The sequence below is a fragment of the Myotis davidii genome, unplaced genomic scaffold (genome assembly GCF_000327345.1).
Source record: "Myotis davidii unplaced genomic scaffold, ASM32734v1 scaffold159, whole genome shotgun sequence".
Lineage (NCBI taxonomy): Eukaryota > Metazoa > Chordata > Mammalia > Chiroptera > Vespertilionidae > Myotis > Myotis davidii.
In genome coordinates this window covers 5,680,861-5,699,171 of record NW_006291231.1, presented here as the reverse complement: position 1 = coordinate 5,699,171, position 18,311 = coordinate 5,680,861, and the positions used below count along the sequence as shown (strand labels likewise).

The 18,311-nt window shown below is 40.9% G+C and overlaps 1 protein-coding gene across 1 annotated transcript in view; it reads left to right on the top strand.

Moving 5' to 3' along the window:
• The window catches only part of ZNF474 (zinc finger protein 474), a 27,054-nt gene extending 12,859 nt beyond the window's left edge, over positions 1-14,195 (top strand). Inside the window, exons 2-3 of the mRNA XM_006764394.2 lie at positions 10,554-10,734; positions 13,502-14,195. Of these exons, the coding sequence (XP_006764457.1) occupies positions 10,554-10,734; positions 13,502-13,653 (333 nt within the window). The 3' untranslated portion in view covers positions 13,654-14,195. The remainder of the gene's footprint in view (positions 1-10,553; positions 10,735-13,501) is intronic.
• Positions 14,196-18,311: the final 4,116 nt, after the last annotated feature.

The window sequence follows — 18,311 nt, the reverse complement described above, 5'->3', positions numbered from 1 at the left end:
TAAAAATGATGAAGAGATTAAGAACTTCAAATCTGTAATAAAAAAGGCACCTTTTACATTTTGATATGGCTGTTTGGGCACAGCCCACTAAAATGACCTCCTCAAAAAGAACAGGCGGACTGCATCACTGACAGCAAATAAACGCAGCCAATCACTGCCTCCCAGTGAGCGAATGTGGGGGAGCAGATATGTGATTGTACTTAGGACCTTCTCCAGCCAAAGCTCTCAGTGCTCTCTTCCTGAGGGGAATGAGCCTAAGATGATCACTTGGGGCTGGAGGGAGGTCAAATACAAAACGGAAGAAAATGCTATAAAGGAATGACGAGTTTGAGGCAAAGGGGGCCTTTCGATATGTCTGGAATTGACTGAAGGAAGTGACTAACCTTTTATGTCTTTAGTACATACACACACACACACACACACACACACACACACACACACTCACTCATAAACTAAAGGGCCATGAAGTTCCTCCTCCTGAAAGATGAGAAGCTGGTGTTGGTTATGTCTCCAGCAGACCAGATGCCACGCACCCGGGCACAGAGGAACAGGCCTGCTTCTCCAACAGATCCATCTCTGCGGGATGGGACTGTGTGTGGATGGCATTGTGGCCTCATGTACTTTCTCTGACAAAAAAATGCTAATGTCCTGGGGGGAAAATTCTCAATCAAATAAAACATTTTCTCATTTTCTTTAGTCCCCTCCCCCCCGCCTTTTTTTTTATCTTTTCAACTGGAAAATTTTTTTGAGAGACAAATTAAAGGTTTAGAATTTAGACCACTTAAACTCCAGTTTCTGGCAAAAGCCACTCAAATTCATCTGACAATGGAATTTCACCTGACAATGTGTGCTGCTGACTTTGACTGCACTGTAGGAACATGGCAATGCAAAAGTACTTCACTAAGCCAGGTCTGAAGGGGCGGTGGTTAATCTGCTTTATTGAGGATTAATATTACAAACACCAAACTGCATCTGTTAAACACAGGCAATTCAATAGGTTTTGACAGCTTTATATACCTGTTATATCACCACCATAATCAAGATATAGAACATTTCATCACCCACAAAGCTTCCTTATCCTCTTTGTTCCTCCTTCCACCTCCAGCTTCCAGGCACCCGATTTGACTTTTAATCATCATAGCTTAGTCCGGATTTTATCTCAATGGAGTCCGGCAGTAATGTGCGCTTTGTGTCCTGCTTTGTTCAGCATGATGGTTCTGAGTTTCGTCCATGTTGGTGCAAATGACAGCAGTTTTTTCTTTACTGCTGAGTAATGGCCCATTGGATGGTGGTATTACGCTTTGTTTATTCACAATGTTTCACGTTGCATCATCATTATTATTATTATTATTATCACTTGAGAGTTCTTCAGTCTCTTTCAGTGCAGGCGGAATAAGGTTGTATTTCCTCAATATGGGAGAATGAAGACGTTTTAGTATATGAAAATTATAAATTGCCCCAAGCTTCTTTCTTGATCTGATTCCATCTCATGGGTATTAAGCCCTCATCCTTGAACTCAGGTCTCAACAAGATCAAGACACTTTGTATTACTTTTTTCATTGCCCTCTCTCTGCCTGACTCCCACAACAGCACAATACCCCAGCGTGGTCCTGCTGCTATCTTGTCATAGAAAGTACTTGCTTCTAGCACAAATCCCTACCCAGCCCCTGAGCCATGGCTAGCTTCTCATGACATGAGGATGGACCAGCACCAAGGTGGGAAGGTTGGAGGACACAGGAAAGATGACAACGCTGACTACGCTCTCAAGGTCTGACCACTCCTGGTTCAGTCCTATATTGAACAGACTGATTCTTGCTTCCACCCTTCCTCTAACCAGTTTTTTCACTATGAACTATATAACTTTCATTTTAGCATACTGGAGTACTATTGAACAGTTGCTGAATAGATCATGATGTTTGCTTGAGGGAGTACTCGCCACATCAATACAGTTCTACCGACTCAACACAGCCACTTCGAATATCACCCTCTTCACTGTCTTCTGGTCAAAACTCTTGCCCCTTTTCGCTTCTGCCTCCCATAGCACTCTGTCACCCTATCAGGGCACTTACAAATGTTGCCTTCTGAGTTAGTAGTTTATTTGTTTGCATTTATTATTAAGGAAAGCTAAGGATTGGGTTCCCCCATAACCTCCAGCATAATGCAGGTGCTATATTCAATTTAAATGGTTGTTGCTATAAGAAACAGATGAGTAAAATCATGGAGACAGCAAAGTTGAGGACTGTGGTCTCTCACTTGCGGAATGGAGCTGAGTTCGGTGTGGCTAGCAGACCTGTTTCATGGGGCTAATGTTGGGCATGAATGAACTCAGTATAAAATATTTGTCCTTTATTCTGTAGCCATGGGGAACCACAGAAATTCCTGGTGTCACATCAGACAGACAAAGTTTGCGGAAAACATAGTCAAGTGCAGAGGGGAGGGGGGCAGGTGGGAGGCTGAAAGTTTCTGGTGATTTGTCAGTCCAGCCACAATGGGCAGCACAGGACCCAAGGGATGGTTCAATCCAGCCGTTCCCTCAAATTATTTTTGGCTGTCACTTTCAACACATGCTGGCTAATACCATATGGTCCCATTTAGTTATTTGTGAATTTATTTTTGACTAATGCAACCAAGCCAAGAAAACAAGCCTGAACAAAATTAAAATATCTAGAAGGACTATATTTAGATTATCTTATGGTAGAAACAGTCCTGTCCTCAGATTATTTTTCCAGGCCCTTGTTACTGCTTTTTAAAGTAATGGAGCAGAATTCTAGGACTTCAGGTGAGTTGCATCATGCAAGCATTTAACTGATGCATATTCAGCTGTGCACAGTTGGTTGACATAATAAAACAGTGTACTGGAATACTGGTAATATAATTTAAGATACTATAAATATTTTCATTTTGCATTGTACTGTTATTTTATGCTATGCAAAGCTGTATTCACCCCTAATTTTATTTCTCATTTCAATTACTAATTTGATACTAAACTGTATTATTATACAAAGCCTTGACTATCATCTTTTATCAGTTATTCAAGGAATTTTCAGAAAGTTACTTGGTCTCCACCTGATTTTTCTGTTAAGCGTTCCTTCAGTTTTGACTCGAGTTCACTTTAAAAAGTTATTCTTATAAAAATGACACAAATTCATTACAAAAACTTAAGCCATTAGGAAAGTATAAAAATTTGCATAAAATTACCCCCAAATTAGTTTGAATATCATTCCAAACACAGCTCTGTGTAGACAAACATCTGTAATAAGTCAAGTGTAATATGCTAATTAGGCCGGACATCCTTCCAGATGACCTTCCAGATGAAGCCAGTGCTGTGAGGGAAGCCTGGGTCCCGGGTACCAGAAGGAAGCCGGTGTCAGCAGCCGGGGGAAGGAAGGCCTACTCTTGCACAGATTTCGAGCATCAGGCCTCTAGTATATAAATAATAGACAGATATTTTCATAGAAGTGAGCTCATTGTATCTAAGTTATTATTAACAGAGATCATATTTCATCTTACTTGAATTTGACAAAAAGAAACCAGTATAATTGATGATATTGCAGAACCTCAGAAAAATATTTCTTTACTAAAAATATTAGTTTTTAAAGGACCCACTAAAGTTAAAAAAAATAAATTATTAAAGTATTTGAAAACATTTAACTCCATGCTTTAATTTTATATTGTTTTAATTGACTGATGGCTATGAGAGGTCTAAAGAACTTAGTATCATTAGAATCTTTGCACCTCTCCTTCCCTTGTCATTTTTTATAAGCATTTTTATTGGTCAAGCTGTGTTTCTTTTATATTCTCTTCTCTAACCATAATTTCTGGATGACTATAGAAATTATAGTAATCTTGCCTTGTTATATATTTAAATGAATTCATTGGCAGTCTTATAGTCCACAGCTTCAATATTTCTGAGCTTTTTTGTTGTATAAATCTCTTGATTGCTTATATTTTATTAATTGATATTTTTATAAAAAGGATTGGAAGTAGAGTGATTATATAATTTATTGACTAAACAGGAACAGTTTAGAGAATAAATGACAATGGGTATGATAAGGGGCTGTTTTAAACAAAGCAAGACTTAAGATAACCCTAAAGCCAGAAGTGGTGTATTTCATAAGTTCTTGAGGCATTTAAATAGTCCCAAATGGCTCCTTATATAAAGGAGCATCTATTTGGAAAAAAAAAATTGTCTCTGACTAATGCCCAACAGCTCACTTCCTGGGGTTAATGGATGAGTTTTACAGAGTCTACCAATCATTCAAAATTTTATCCATAATTCTACATACATGTGTATTTTTCTGAGGAGATGATCATAGCCATCATTAGAATTTCAAAGGGGCCTATTGCCCAGAATTATCACTTACTAATATGTATTTCACATCACATTTTCAAAAAGCTAAGTCCTTCAATCATATTCTCCTAACTCTCCTGTAAATAATATTGCACAACTATAATTTCACACTATTAGTACTTAGTATGTATTGTGGGATTAATATAAGAAATGACCAAATGCAGTGTGTTTCTGATCTTTTGTAAAACTGCTAGTAGTGACTTCCATTTTTTAAAAACATTTTTTATTGTTTTTATTAATTCTCACCCCAAGATATTTTTCCATTGATTTTTAGAGAGAGTAGAAGGGAGGGGGGGAGAGACAGAGAGACACATAGATTGATTGCTTCCTGCACACTCCCCAACCAGGACCAGGGTCCAAGCCTGCAACCAAGGTACGTGCCCTTGACTGGAATCAAACCCGGGATCCTTCAGTGTGCAGGTAGATGCTCTATCCACTGAGCAAAACCGGCCAGGGCATGACTTCCATTTTAGTTTCAATATCTCTTTTGTTAAGACTCATGCAATAATAGTTAAGGTTAGAAATATTTTTCCCCTTCTAACCAACTGTTACACTTCCTCTGTAAGCTCTATTTGCTATTGAGTTGTGTAGTTCAGTGGGTACCTCTCAGCCTGAGCTATCAGGGAGGTCAGCGAGAGCGGATTGAAGCTATTTGAAATAGACATCCTGGTCTAGTTTTATGGCACTATGACCATTCTTCTCCCAGGAATACCTCTTTTAAGGTTGTTCACCACATCCCCCTCTTTTCTTGGTCCTTTTTCTTTCCCCCTTGCTTTAATGGCGGTACTATCGCTGTTTGTTTTAAATTGTAAAAATGAATGGATGAATGACACCAAGTAGGAGAAAAGTTGTTAAATGTTCACTTCCCTTTGCATTGTTCAGTCCTGGCCTAAAAGATTGAACATGCGGGGTTCCTGACAGAGAGAAGACATTAACAAAAAGAAAAAAAAAAGTGTGCATAGAAAATGAAACGATAATTCCAATAGTGGCCAGCAAAATGATTGAAAACATACGAGGGTTAGTGGATTCACGTTAAAAGAAATGCACACATGAAAGCTTTCCCTGACGTGTTCAAGTGCCCCTGTCTGTCTCCAGCCTAAACAGGCCTTCCCAGGAAACCGCAGGAACAGCCGCACGTGGTCTCCCTCCTCCCATAAAACACTTTCCACCTGAAATAGCTCTTAGGGAGATTCAGAGGTTCACTTTTTGAAAAATCTTTTCCTTCAGTGTTTTAAAAGTAGTGCCTCTCCCCTCCAGTGTCTGAAATGTTGACAGGAAAGCCGTGGATGGAGTCTTTGGCTGCGCAGGAACTTCGGACTTATCGGCTTCCCCTCTGCCTTCCTGTGATTACACTTTCCTGGAGTTGGCAGGCCCTGGCAAAGCTCCGTGTTACTGGTCCTTGGGCAAACCTTCCATGGCCCGGCCTTGCTCTGCGAGGCCCGGTCACATTAGCTCCGGGGCCAAGAAAGGCCTCTGTCCCTTCCACCAGGCTTAGGGTCTCCTCTTCCTGTCCTCCCCACCCCCACACATCCGCCTCCATCCGAAAGCTGGACAAAGAGACTGAAGGGTAGAACTTGGCAGTTGGGGTACTGGCAACAACCACAGGTTGGAGCTTGTTCCGTTTTCCCTGGAAATTTCAGGCTGACGATTATGAAATTAACGGACAACAGAAGAGGGTCTCTCATCTCCATTCAGACCCACAGGGATGCATTTTTCTCTTGGGCTGTGTCTGGGTTGCTTGCACTTCCCCAGAGCATGGTTTAGGAGCGAGATGTCCAAAACCTAAGGATATGGAATATGTTGCAGGTTCAACTGCAGTTCAACCACAAATACAGAGCACGCGGGATGCTTTGGAAAATAGAATATGGAACATCTCAGCCTTTTTATGGCATTAATTTTCTGTGTGTCTTCTGGCCTCTGTGCCTGCCTCTTTTTCTTCTAACTTTTCCTCCTAAAAGAAACCTTCTGACAATGTGACATGAGTGCCTTCATTTATGACCCATGCCGTTTATTTTGCTTATACGCTTGGTTAAATGCTGGATTTGGCTCATACGGTACTTTCCATTGGGAACTTTAATAAATTCATTATCCTCAAAGCAAAAAGAATAACTTTTCCTTTTTAAGCTAAAAAGCCTGCATTTAATTAATGTTTCAAGTAAATAAATATGTAAAACATAGTAAGGAACTTTGGGGTATTTCTAAAATTATTACTTCTGCTTTATTCTTCCTCTTAAGTCTTGAATTCCACTAATATGTTTAAGTCACTTTTTAAATGTTAGATGCTACATGGCTAATAACAAGGAAGGATTGACAACTATTTAGTTATTTTGACAAATGCAACTTATTACCATAATGCAATACAGAATAATAAAGTAAAATTTTTCTGCCTCAAATTAAAGTGCTTTTTTTAAAAAAAAAAATTAAATCCTCAGTGAGTAACACCATGTTCCATTTTGCTTGGTCTAAATTAATTGTGGATCTACTCACCCATAATCTTGTTGTTTCTGCTTGGCTATGCACACATCATGTATGTGCTTCTTCTGATTTTAATCTTCCTCTGTGCTTTCTGCGCTGTAGGTGTAACCTCCAACAATCTTAGTGTAAAGCAGGCTAATTCTAAGACACACACACACACACACACACACACACACTACCATGTTTTATTTCCCCAGGAAGACCACACCACCAACTTAGTTTCTGCTTTCATGCCATCCAGTGCTACTTAAGAACATACTGGAAAAGGTCCTTTAATTCCACTAACATTTCTTGCAGCTCAACATTACTGGGTCTTTTCCATTACTGGGTGAGTATTCTTCTCTAATTAAATCATATTACATTCTTTGCAGTGCCTAATCCCAGTAGTTTTCACTACTCAATTTTCCAAAATTTGAATCGCTTTATTCTCTGAAGATTGCTCTGCCTCATCCTTAGAAAACTAAGTCCATCTTATGTGAGCTCCATGAGCACCTCCCTTCTCTACAACAACCTTCCTCTAACTTCATCTATTTCCTCCCCACCCTCGGAGGCTGCCATTTTCCATTACACCTTTGATTACATCTCCTCCTCTGAGGCCTTTTAAAAATTAATTATCCTTTTCCTCTTAGGCCTGCATTCTCTCTTTCTGCCAAACACACTCCTATCCTAAAAACAACAACAACACAAATCCTTCCTCAATGGTACTTAATTCTCAAATTTCTTCTCTGCAAACTTTTTGCACATACTGGTATATTCCTCTTCTCCTCGACCTGCTGTTTACCTCCTAAAAAATTAGTTTTTATTCTTATATCCATTGGAACTGAACTCTCGAAAGTCACTGATTTGTAATCTATCGGTAACCAAATCTAACTATCTTTTTCAACCACCGTTCCTCTCTGTAGTATTTGACAGCATCTTTCTGGAAACCAAAAGTATTTCCAGAATTCTGAATGGAGTCTTGTATCTTCATTCCCTGTTACTTGAACTGCAAACTTGAACCTTTATGTCTTTCTCTTGCTCAATCTCCTTATTGTAGATATTCGCCCAAGAATTTTTCTCCAAACTCTATATACTCCTTTTCTGGAATTTTCATGGTATTAGATGTCTTTTCTGTGTGAACAGCGCTGAAGCTCACTAGTCCTGAATTACAAGCCTCTATTTCCAGTTTAGGCTGGATTTATTCACATTTAAATTCTATCGCTATGTCGAATGCAACAGGTCCAGAACAGGTTCTATTTTTTTCTTCTCCCCCAAACTGCCTTTCTTGATTTCCCCCTTTCAGGAAGTTACACCACCATCTTCCTTGTTACCTAGGATAAAACGTTGGCGTTCTCTTGGACCATGATTTCCTTATCCCCAATGCCACGAGAGTTCAAGCTCTCATACATGTGCTGCCCTGATGGCCGGTTTAGATACATTACAACCAGACTAACTTTCTCTAAGTGCAGTTATGGGTTACTCCCCTGCTTAACAGTTTCCTATCATTTTGGTTTTCTTGGGTAATTTTTACCTGCTTTCTGTCTCTCAGTTTTAATTTCCCACATATTTACGCATGCTGCCCACCTCTAGATTCTTTAACATAGAATTATTTTAAATAATTATTTTAAGTATTAATTAAAATAATTATTTTTTAAATAAGTATTTAAAAACCCTGATAATCACAACATGTAGGCTATACCTTGATCTGGTTACATTTAAGATCTCATGGACCCTAATTTCTGTGTGTGTGTGTGTGTGTGCATGGGCACATGCTTTATAATTTTGATTGAATGCTGGACATTGTAATATTCTGAGGTAAATTATACTTATGTCCAGAAATGAGTATGCCTCTTCTGGCAGGCTGTGAGTATAAGTGGTTGTCAATGGAGTCTGTAGTTTAGCAGGGCTTGGACCTTGTCTTTGCTTTAGTTATGTTCTATGCACTGCAGCCTTTAAATTCCCCTCGTGGTAAACTGCCTCTGTCTTGCACTTAGTGTAAGGCACAGGTTCTCAACCGGTGGGTCGCGACCCCTTTGGGGGTTGAACAAGCCTTTCACAGGGGTTGCCTAAATACATCCTGCATATCAGATATTTACATTATGATTCATAACAGTAGCAAAATTACAGTTATGAAGTAGCAATGAAAATAATTTTATGGTTGGGGTCACCACAACATGAGGAACTGTATTAAAGGGTTGCGGCATTAGGAAGGTTGAGAACCACTGGTGTAAGGCCTGGAGCCAAAGGGCTTCTCCCCGTTCTCCTGCTGCACTCTTAGGCCCTGGTGGACCCTACATGCCTGCAACAGAAAGAGAGTCCTCTTATTGTCACCCCATCTCCCAGCAGTAAACTGCTCTTATCCAGTACTCAGTACAAGGCCTAATTCTCTAGCTCTTCCCTCAGAGTTAGGCAGGCCCTGAGTTCTAGTCTTAGTGATGGTTTTTCTCAATGTTCCTGCCTCTCTTCAGCATTAGCCGGTCACCTCCTGTTATTGGATGTAAGACCTCCTGGGTGGGGGAGAGGGGTTCTGGTCATCTATCCTGCCCCTTTATGAAGCAGACAACTGCTGTCCATACTCATGTAAAGTTGGAGTGTGGGAGGTTTTCTCTTGGTTCTGCTGATCCACCATCAAACTTAGGCAATCCCTTTAGTTCATTAATTTATCTTGCAACTCAGAGTCTCCATGGCCTCAAAAATTATGATTCTGCAGGTTATCTGGTTTGTTTGGAAGCAACGTTTCTTATTTTATTTTATTGTTTAAAGTATTACAAATAGTAGTACATATGTCTCCCTTTTCCCCCATTGAACTCCCTCTGGCCTCCCCTACCCCCTAGCACATGCCCTAACACGCCCCCCCACCCCTCCATCCCCGTGTCTGTGTCCATTGGTTATCCTTATTCTTGTAACTTTCCATAGAAGCATTTTACATTTTACTTTCCCTAGTGCATTTTACCTTCACTCTTCCTTAGATTTCATTCTCCCTGAAACAAATGCTAAGAAAAGGATTTGAGTTCAAGTACTTTGTTTGGGAGGTAATCCCAGGCAACCCCAATAAAGTAGTGGGAGGAGAGACAAGAGAAGGAAGCCTCGATAGTGTGTTCATGAACAATTGAGATGCAATCCTGGTGGGGGCTTCTGGAAGTCTGTTTGGAATTAGCCCGAGGGAGGAAGCTGGGTATACATCCACTAACTTCCACCTGTAACTGAGTTGCTATTCAGCCTGTGGGTGGAGCCTACTCCAGGTAAAAAATGGCGGAGAATCACAGGAACTTGTAGTACAAAGTTGTTTACACAAAAGAATGTGGGCAGCATAACACTGTTATAATCTCTCCAATGACACATTATTTCTCATATATATTGGTGTACAAGGGTCTGATGTTTTTGAGAGGATGATTCATACTTAATTTATCATTGTATTATCCCATCATAGGAAATAATCAGAAGATCAATATTTATTAAATAAAAAAATAAATTTTATCAAGTACCAATATGTAGAATTATGCTTAGCTCATCTTTATTTTCTATCCTCCTCCCAAACCCACAACCTCACCCAACCCTAATCACTCAGATAAATAACTTGGTTCTCTTAATTTCCAAGAAGGTGAACTTCAACAGGCCGATTGGAATTTTTAAAAAACATTGATTTCCTTGCTAATTTGAATGTGTAATAAATGTAATTTCCACACTCTATAACTTTGAAGTATAATTTCCTAAACATTATCTAATAGACATTTTCTGTTGTTTGTAGGCAGCAATGATTAGGCGTCCACCAACAATCATTTGCTACATTTGTGGTCGTGAATATGGAACAAAATCGATTGCCATCCATGAGCCACAATGTCTGAAAAAGTGGCATAATGAAAACAACTTGCTGCCTAAAGAGTTAAGGAGACCAGAACCTAAGAAACCTGAAGTCAGGGCCATTAGTGGTAAGTTTTTGGATGAAAAGACTTGAGTGCATAAGGGGAGACATTTCTCTTTATAACTGTAAGAGTAGAAATATTCTTTTCTCTCTTGTTCACACAACTAAAAACAATATTTACTGTCCTGGCTACAGCTGAATAGGAAAAAAATAGTCCTGGAATGCCTGCCCAAAGTGTTGCCCACAGATGCTGAGACATAAAGACACAGTGTCTTGGCAAAACTGCACAAGGAGAGGGACCCGCTGGAATTCACATCTTTCTCAAAAGTTACTTTCCTATGTTATCAAACATAATATTTAAAAACAATGAAGCTTAAGAAAACACACCTTTGGGGCCATCCGGTGACATGTTTGCAAATATGAATGCATCTTAGAGTTTGTAGAACAGGAGTAGCAAACTCAAGTGCTTACAGGGTCCACTAGTCAGGTTCCAAAATGGAATAAATTGGTCCAGGTATGAAAAGCGGGGCAGTGAAGACTATGGGAGCTGGAAAGTACTAGCTCCCTCTAAAGTAGACAGCTGCTGCCCAGTTTCAGCTGGTGTTATCATTAAGAAATTTAACCCAGTAGGGCTATGCCTTTCAAAAATACAAAAGAAACTGGAAATCTAGACATCTGTATGAAATAGCCACATTTTAAAAATTTTACCAGTAGTACTTTGTTAAGCAGTGCACAAGCCAGATGAACCTGGAACTCCATACACTACCATGTGTGGCCTTGTTACAGAACCTTATGCATATTCTGTTAGGGTATAAGAATAAAGTAGTTCAGAGAATATTTTTGTCATATAAGCTCTGACTTTCTCATTTTTACCATTGTCATATTCTCAGTCGATCCTCTAATTCCCCTCAAAAGAGTATCATTCTTGGTTTTAAGAGGAGGAGTATTTAGTTCATCCATTCTCCTTATGTAGCCATAGATTTCCAGAGCTGGAAGGTTCCTTGGAGGTTATTTAGTATCATTTAGTCCAAAGCACTCCTATTAGAGATGTGGCCAAAAAGAGTTTTTAACAACCCACAGAATGGAATTTAGATTATCTATGTAATTATATATGTGTTTTCTGATGGTCTTAGGCGACCCCTGTGAAAGGGTCATTCGACCCCCAAAGGGTCGCGACCCACAGGTTGAGAACTGTTGTTCTAGATGCTTCTATAATTCAACTTTTCACAGTTCTTGCTAAGAGAAGGACTCTGAGTAGAGATGGGGGAAAAAACTCAAGATGAAAATTAGAGCATTTGCATACAAAAAGATTGTTTGCCTCGTTGAAGCTCTCTCCCAGCAATTCTCATTTGATATCACAAATGTGTTTTGTTCACTTCTGATCTTTATCACTTTCTCTGCTTGAACATAATTATTACAAGTCTAGAAGAGGTGTAAGAAATGATCATTTTGAAAGCCCTAGTGGGTTCCTTCATCTATTATTGTTGGAAAAATTAGACCCTTTAACTACACCCCCTGTGATTTTCCTGTTGAACTTGGGTTATTTTTATTTCTGAAGGGGTCTTTCCTCTCTAGACCAAGAGAATTCCCATGACCACTTCCACCCCATGGAGTTACTGTAGCCAAAGAGTTCAAATAACCTTTCCTACAGATCCGAAGTCAGAGCCCTATGCAAACACCATGAGAGATGTGATGAATCATCTGACAATGAATAGTCTGGAATTTTTAGTCCATTTTAAACCTTATGAGTAAGAAGAAAGTCAGTGCCATTATTTTTGCAACCGTTTTCAAAGCACTGAAAAACACTTTCATATCCTATGTAGAAATTGATACTTGCTTTATCCAAAGGAGAAATACTAGATTTGCTGGATTTTAATTCATTTTCCATGAAGAAAAGAAACCAATAATTGAAGTAGGCATGTTAAGGAATCTGAAGTTTACTATGGTGGTGTGAACCATTAGACAGAAATCATCTGAGAATTGCCTGGGCTTTCACGAGGAAATATATGCTATGAAAATGAGAAAAACTATGTTATATATTTTTGAGGACCCGGCTGTACTTTGGGGGCCTATTTTGGGAGATTCTAAGACATAGTCAATTTAATGTACTAAAGTAGTTCTATTTAAATAAGGTTCATTAAAGCTAAATCCCACACTGTTTCTCTAAAATAAAGCCATATGCCTTTTTCCTCTGCTCTGCCAATGAAGATTATACATCTTTCAGCTGTCTTCTTTGTTTTCCTAAGGGCACTTCTTTTCGTCAGATTAACTATTCTGTTTGCATTCTTCACTTTAATTACTTAAAGAATCTCCGAGTTTATGGCCTTAAAGAGATGATAAATTTTTATGATATAATTTATCTTAAATTCACTCGTGACTGTCAGTGTGGGCCTCTAAAAACATTCCACTGAAGGATTACGGAAGAGGAAAATACAAATACATGTTCTCTTTCCTTTGTAAGTTTATATTTAGAGTCAACTGAAAGAAGGCCAAGAGTTATGTTTGCAACATAATAGTGTGTAAGCAAAGATGTTAATAATTAGTACAGAATGCATATCGTAGCACATAAAACAATGTCTTTCCCTTTTTAAAACCCAGGGAGCAAAACGCCTCTGGTTCATAGCAAACTTTCCTCAACCCTTGAGTGAACAGCACTTTCTTTTTTTTTTTTTTTTTGGCCAAAGTAATATACTTGTTTCAAAGCCTCAGTCAACAGGTATTTCCTGAAAATATTTTCCATAAAAAGTAGAATATGGTTCTCCACAATGAAAACGGATCCATTTTACCATTTTCTTTTCCTTTTCTTTCTTTCTTTTTTTTCTTTAACTTCCCAGCCAAAGGTTTCTATGATCTCGAGGCCTTAAATGAAGCTGCTTGGAGAAGTGCCCAGAGCCAGTTGGTTCCCTGCAATATTTGTGGGCGTACCTTCCTGCCAGACAGACTGATTGTTCACCAACGATCCTGTAAACCAAAAGTCACCAAGTAAAGCCCGTTCTCTCTGTGAAAGTGTTACCGGAATGAATCCTTTGGAAAGAGATCTGGGTGTGGCGAGGAGGAGAAAAAGTTGGCGAGGAGAGGAACAGTGGAAATTGGAACGAATCTAAGTCCTAGCACAGGAAGCCCACTGCTTTGGTGGCACACGTGTACCCACTGTGTGGTGGGCAAATGCGTGCGCATGTCACACTTGTGTCAGGCAGAATACAAGCGGGCTGCCCTTCCTCAGACCTGGCACTTTTGTCTCAAGGAAATTTCGGAGCCAACTGTTGCCATCTCTCCCCTACTCTATTTCCCTGAGTGAGAGTTGGAACCTTGCAATCAGGACTATTATTCAGCGAACAGAGGCTTTGGGTGGCGATTTCAGGCAACTCCTTAGTCCCAAGAAAAACTGGACTCCTCCCCAGTCCTGTGCCGACTGAAATAACATGCCACTCCCCGCTCCCTCGGATCCAGGGAAGTGTTTTTAATTGAGCTGTTGATTTGGAATCTTCTTTTCTCTAGGAGATCATTCAACAGGAGAGACATTCAAAAAAGGGCTGAGCACTTCTAATACTGGAACCATATCTAACGCATATTCTCTTACTGAAAGTGAGAAATGCAACGGGGAAATTTCAGAACCAGTGCCAGCCTCAGATGTCAGGAGATTGCTCAAGTGCGATTCATCAAATGGGTGGAGGCCCCTTCCTTCTATAGGAGAAGTCCAGCGCGAGTTCTCGTTCCCTCAGAGGGGCTTATAGGTGTTTTATTGTTGAGGCTTAAATGCCTGCCAGGAAGTGCTGTGCCTCCCCACCCCAGTCCGTGCACAGTAAGTGGGTTGTGAGGCTGCTCTGTGTTTTCAAGTCTTTGAATGTGTATTCATAGAGGCAGGGCTCTCCCGGGAGGAGGCCGGGGCCAGGGCGCTGCTCTGCCCAGGAAATTCTGCTCCCCCAGGCAGCACTGCTTCGTCTGGACTCCCAGCAGCTTTGCTTGAGATCTTTGTTCATTTAGTGGCTGAATTTCAAGGCCATTCTGGATTTGCTGGGTTCCTACAAGCTTGCATTCATGACCGTACATAGCACAGTTAGCCCCCGACCATACAAGCAATGTTCAACCTGTTGTTTTGGTCATATACCTCTGCTTTATAAAAGATTAGGTTAAGAGAATGGTGCTAGTCATTCATGGTTTGTTGTTGTTGTTTTGTTTTTTTCTGTTCCAAAAGAAACAAGAGATATTTTTTTAAAAAAAGTCTTTATATACCCTCCAATAACATTATCATCTTGTGCAAGACATAGCATTTAACGACTCACAGTGGATGGTTTAGTCTTGCTAACAAAAGTGACAACATTTAATACATAGTCATTGTACTGTGGGTTAGTGCTTCCTATGCATCAGATTACGTATATCTCACATCAGCCCTGCATGTAAGTATCATTATCCTTAGTTTACACATGAGGAAACTGATACTTAGACTAAACAGTCTTTCCAGATCACCCTGAGCTTGAGTTCAGGGATGGAGCAGGAAAGCAAACTCAGAACTGTTAGTATTCCAAACCCATAAGCTCATCCGTTTCCACTTATAGGCTAGATACCATCATTAATTATATTAACTAGACTCACACAAATGAGCTGACAAAGGTGAAAAGTTTTGTGCAATGTTTAGTAACTCAGGCAAATGGGAATGTTAGCACACCTACAGTGTGCCTGCCAGTCTGGATTTATCCTACACTGAGGTAAAGACAAACATTTGAACAGTGTGGTGTTTCAAAAGACACTTCTGCGTTGTGATAACGTTCAAAGTCAAGGATCAGGGAAAGAAAGGAAAAGTTCTGGCCTCCACTTGGGAATGAGTTGCCACTCAGGGTTTGATAAAGAGACTCTGGGGCACTTTGCTTTCACAGCATGACCAAAAATAAATAAATAAAACGAAAGGACTTCATCTGTAGGAACATCAAGGCTGTGAGTTCTTGAAGTGGTGGGAAAAGATGAGCTCTTGTAGGAACTGTGATGACCACAGGAACCCGTGAGCCAGCGTGAGGGCCACCCCAGCTTTTAGCAAATGTTCCTTGGAGTTAAATCTAAAGCAAGCTCCCTCCCAAGTCCTATCCAGGCTGATCCTGCTGAGCGTCCGAGACCAGGGACGTTCAGGGTGGGATGGCCCTAGCTGTGTGCTGTGGAAGCAGTGATGACAGGAGGAAGGATGTTCCAGCCACAGGGAGCTTATGGGCAGTCCAGTGAGGTTGATGACGTTTTAAGCATAAGAATTACATAGAGTTTCTGTCCTGGATTGTTCTAAATCCAGGGGCTATGCTGGCCGCTGCCCCCCGAGGGAGACACAATCAGTGGTGTTTCCCAGTTCGGCCTGGACGTGGCGGCGGACAGCACCACAGGCCCCATCAGCATCTCTGCCTGTGGGGCTCTGGCACTCACAGGGACTGATATTTGCACACATACTGCCTTTCCTGGAAGCCCTAAAAAATAATAATACAAGATAAGTAAATCTAGAGCGAGCTCAGTGGTAAGGCCATCAATCTAAGAGTTCCCGCCATTATCAAGGCAAGTCAGCAAAGTCCCACCAATAGGACAGAGCTCACCGCTCTCTGCCAAGTGCCCTCGCCACAGTCAGCTCACACCTGTGCAGAGAAATAATTTTCTTAACAATGGTTGGCACCTCCATGAGCCATGACTTTGAACCTTTTGATGGTTCCCATAGATACTCTCCTAAAGGATGAAGAGCGGGTGCTAGATGAAGGTATTGGAGTTCTTACTCTCACCCAGGCAGTTACTGATCTGGGCCATAATGTTACCAGGCACCAAACAACGCCTTTCCCTCACTGCTCTGTTAACTGGTGCTGCACAATCTTGAATTCCCCTCTAGCTGAGGTTATGGGAAGAATTTCAGGACTTTTTGATGCTCCTTTTGCACATCAACTTCAGCAAAGATGAGGGCCTGTCCTATCAGAAGGGACCACTGGGGACAGAACAAGCATGTCCCAGAAATGGGAGCGAAAAGAAAGACTTCTGTGAGCAGCAGGGGAATCTGTTTGAGCTCCCTACGGGAGGTTTCCCAGCAGTCTAATCAAGCAGCCTTTGAAGCGTTTCCAAACGGGGTCCTAGTATTTTCAAGAATGGCTCCAGATGACATTGCCTCAGTCTGGGGAATACCGGCCCAAGTCTTCCATGGAAAAAGAAGCTGCTCCATTTGTGAGCAGGGGAGAAACTGAGGGCAGATGTGCCCAGTCCAGTACCCCCTTGGTCTTCCTGTACTTGTCTGCTTCTGTGGTTAAGGTGCTGGGCCTTATAATGGGAAGAGAACCTGGGATTACCTGGATGGGCCCAATGTAATATAATGAGTCCTTACAAGAAGAATAAGAAGGAAAAATAGGGGTGAGAGAGATGGCAGCATAAAAAAGGTTCAAAACCCTGTTGTTGGTTCTGAAATGTAGGGAACTAAGTGCAAGGACCTGAGAGAAGCCTCCAGGAGTTAAGGGCAGCCCCAGCAGATTACCAGCAAGGAGACTGGAACCTCAGTCCTATAACCACAAGGAACTGGATTCTGCCAACAACCTCAATGAGTAAGGAAACAGATTCTCCCCCGGAGCCTGCAGCCTGCGGGAAGAAATGCAGCCCTGCCAACAACTTGTTTTTATATGTTGAATCCAGAGTCGAACTTCTGACCTTCAGACCTGTAACGAAGTAAATGTTTGTTGTTTAAGTTACTAAGTTTGTAGTAACTTGTTATGGCAGCAACAGACAACTAATAGAAGAAGCATCTATGTGGCATAGGGTAGGACCAATAAAATTTTCTATTGATCAGGAAAGTAGAGTCCTCAACTCCATGAGGGACACTGGCCACTCCACTGCTGGCATTAGTGAGGGGGCATCATAGCCAACATTCAGTAGGGGCAGTGAGCCCAAGATTTGCTAACCCTGAATACACAGCTATCTCCCAGCGTGTACAAATTTGGATGCAGATATTTAATGTTATGTTTAATTATTGTAATTTTCATGTTCTGTTAATATTTTTAACCATAAAATGGATTCTGTAATATGTACATAGTTGTTTTAAAAATAATGAATGGACAAATGCAGTTGAATTATTTGATGATTGACTTTTGGTGCCAATGACTCTGTGGCCTTGCCCTGCCCATCTGTCTGTCCTTTCCAGGAGCTATGGAAGGAAAATAGGGGCATAAGCTAAAATAGTAGTGATTATTGTTAGAGGAATCTCTAAATAAGGTATTGACTGAAAATAGTCAAAATACCCAATTTCTGAAAGGGCAGGTAGGGTGTGAACAAACCCCAGCGTCATGATTTTCACCAGCGCTTTCCCGAGGGGCCGTGTGCACATCTGTACGTATACTGGACCATCCAGACGACTTGCTTAAAGTGTAAGGAAAGGGTGGGCCAAAGCACCTGATCTGAGGACCAGCATTCAGCAAATTATCAAGAAAGGTTTGCTTTCAATGCCTTCGTCCCCCCTCTTTGAACCTTTTGCCCTTCCCCTTCACTCATCAAGGTTTCTCCAGGGCCCCACCTTCCACTGACTACTGCCCAGACTTCTGTTTCTTTTGGAAACAGATATTTCCATCCTCCAGATATTTCTCCATCTCTCCCAACCTGCCCTTCAACATTTCACTGCCTGGGTCTCTTTCTCTGCTCTTCATTAGG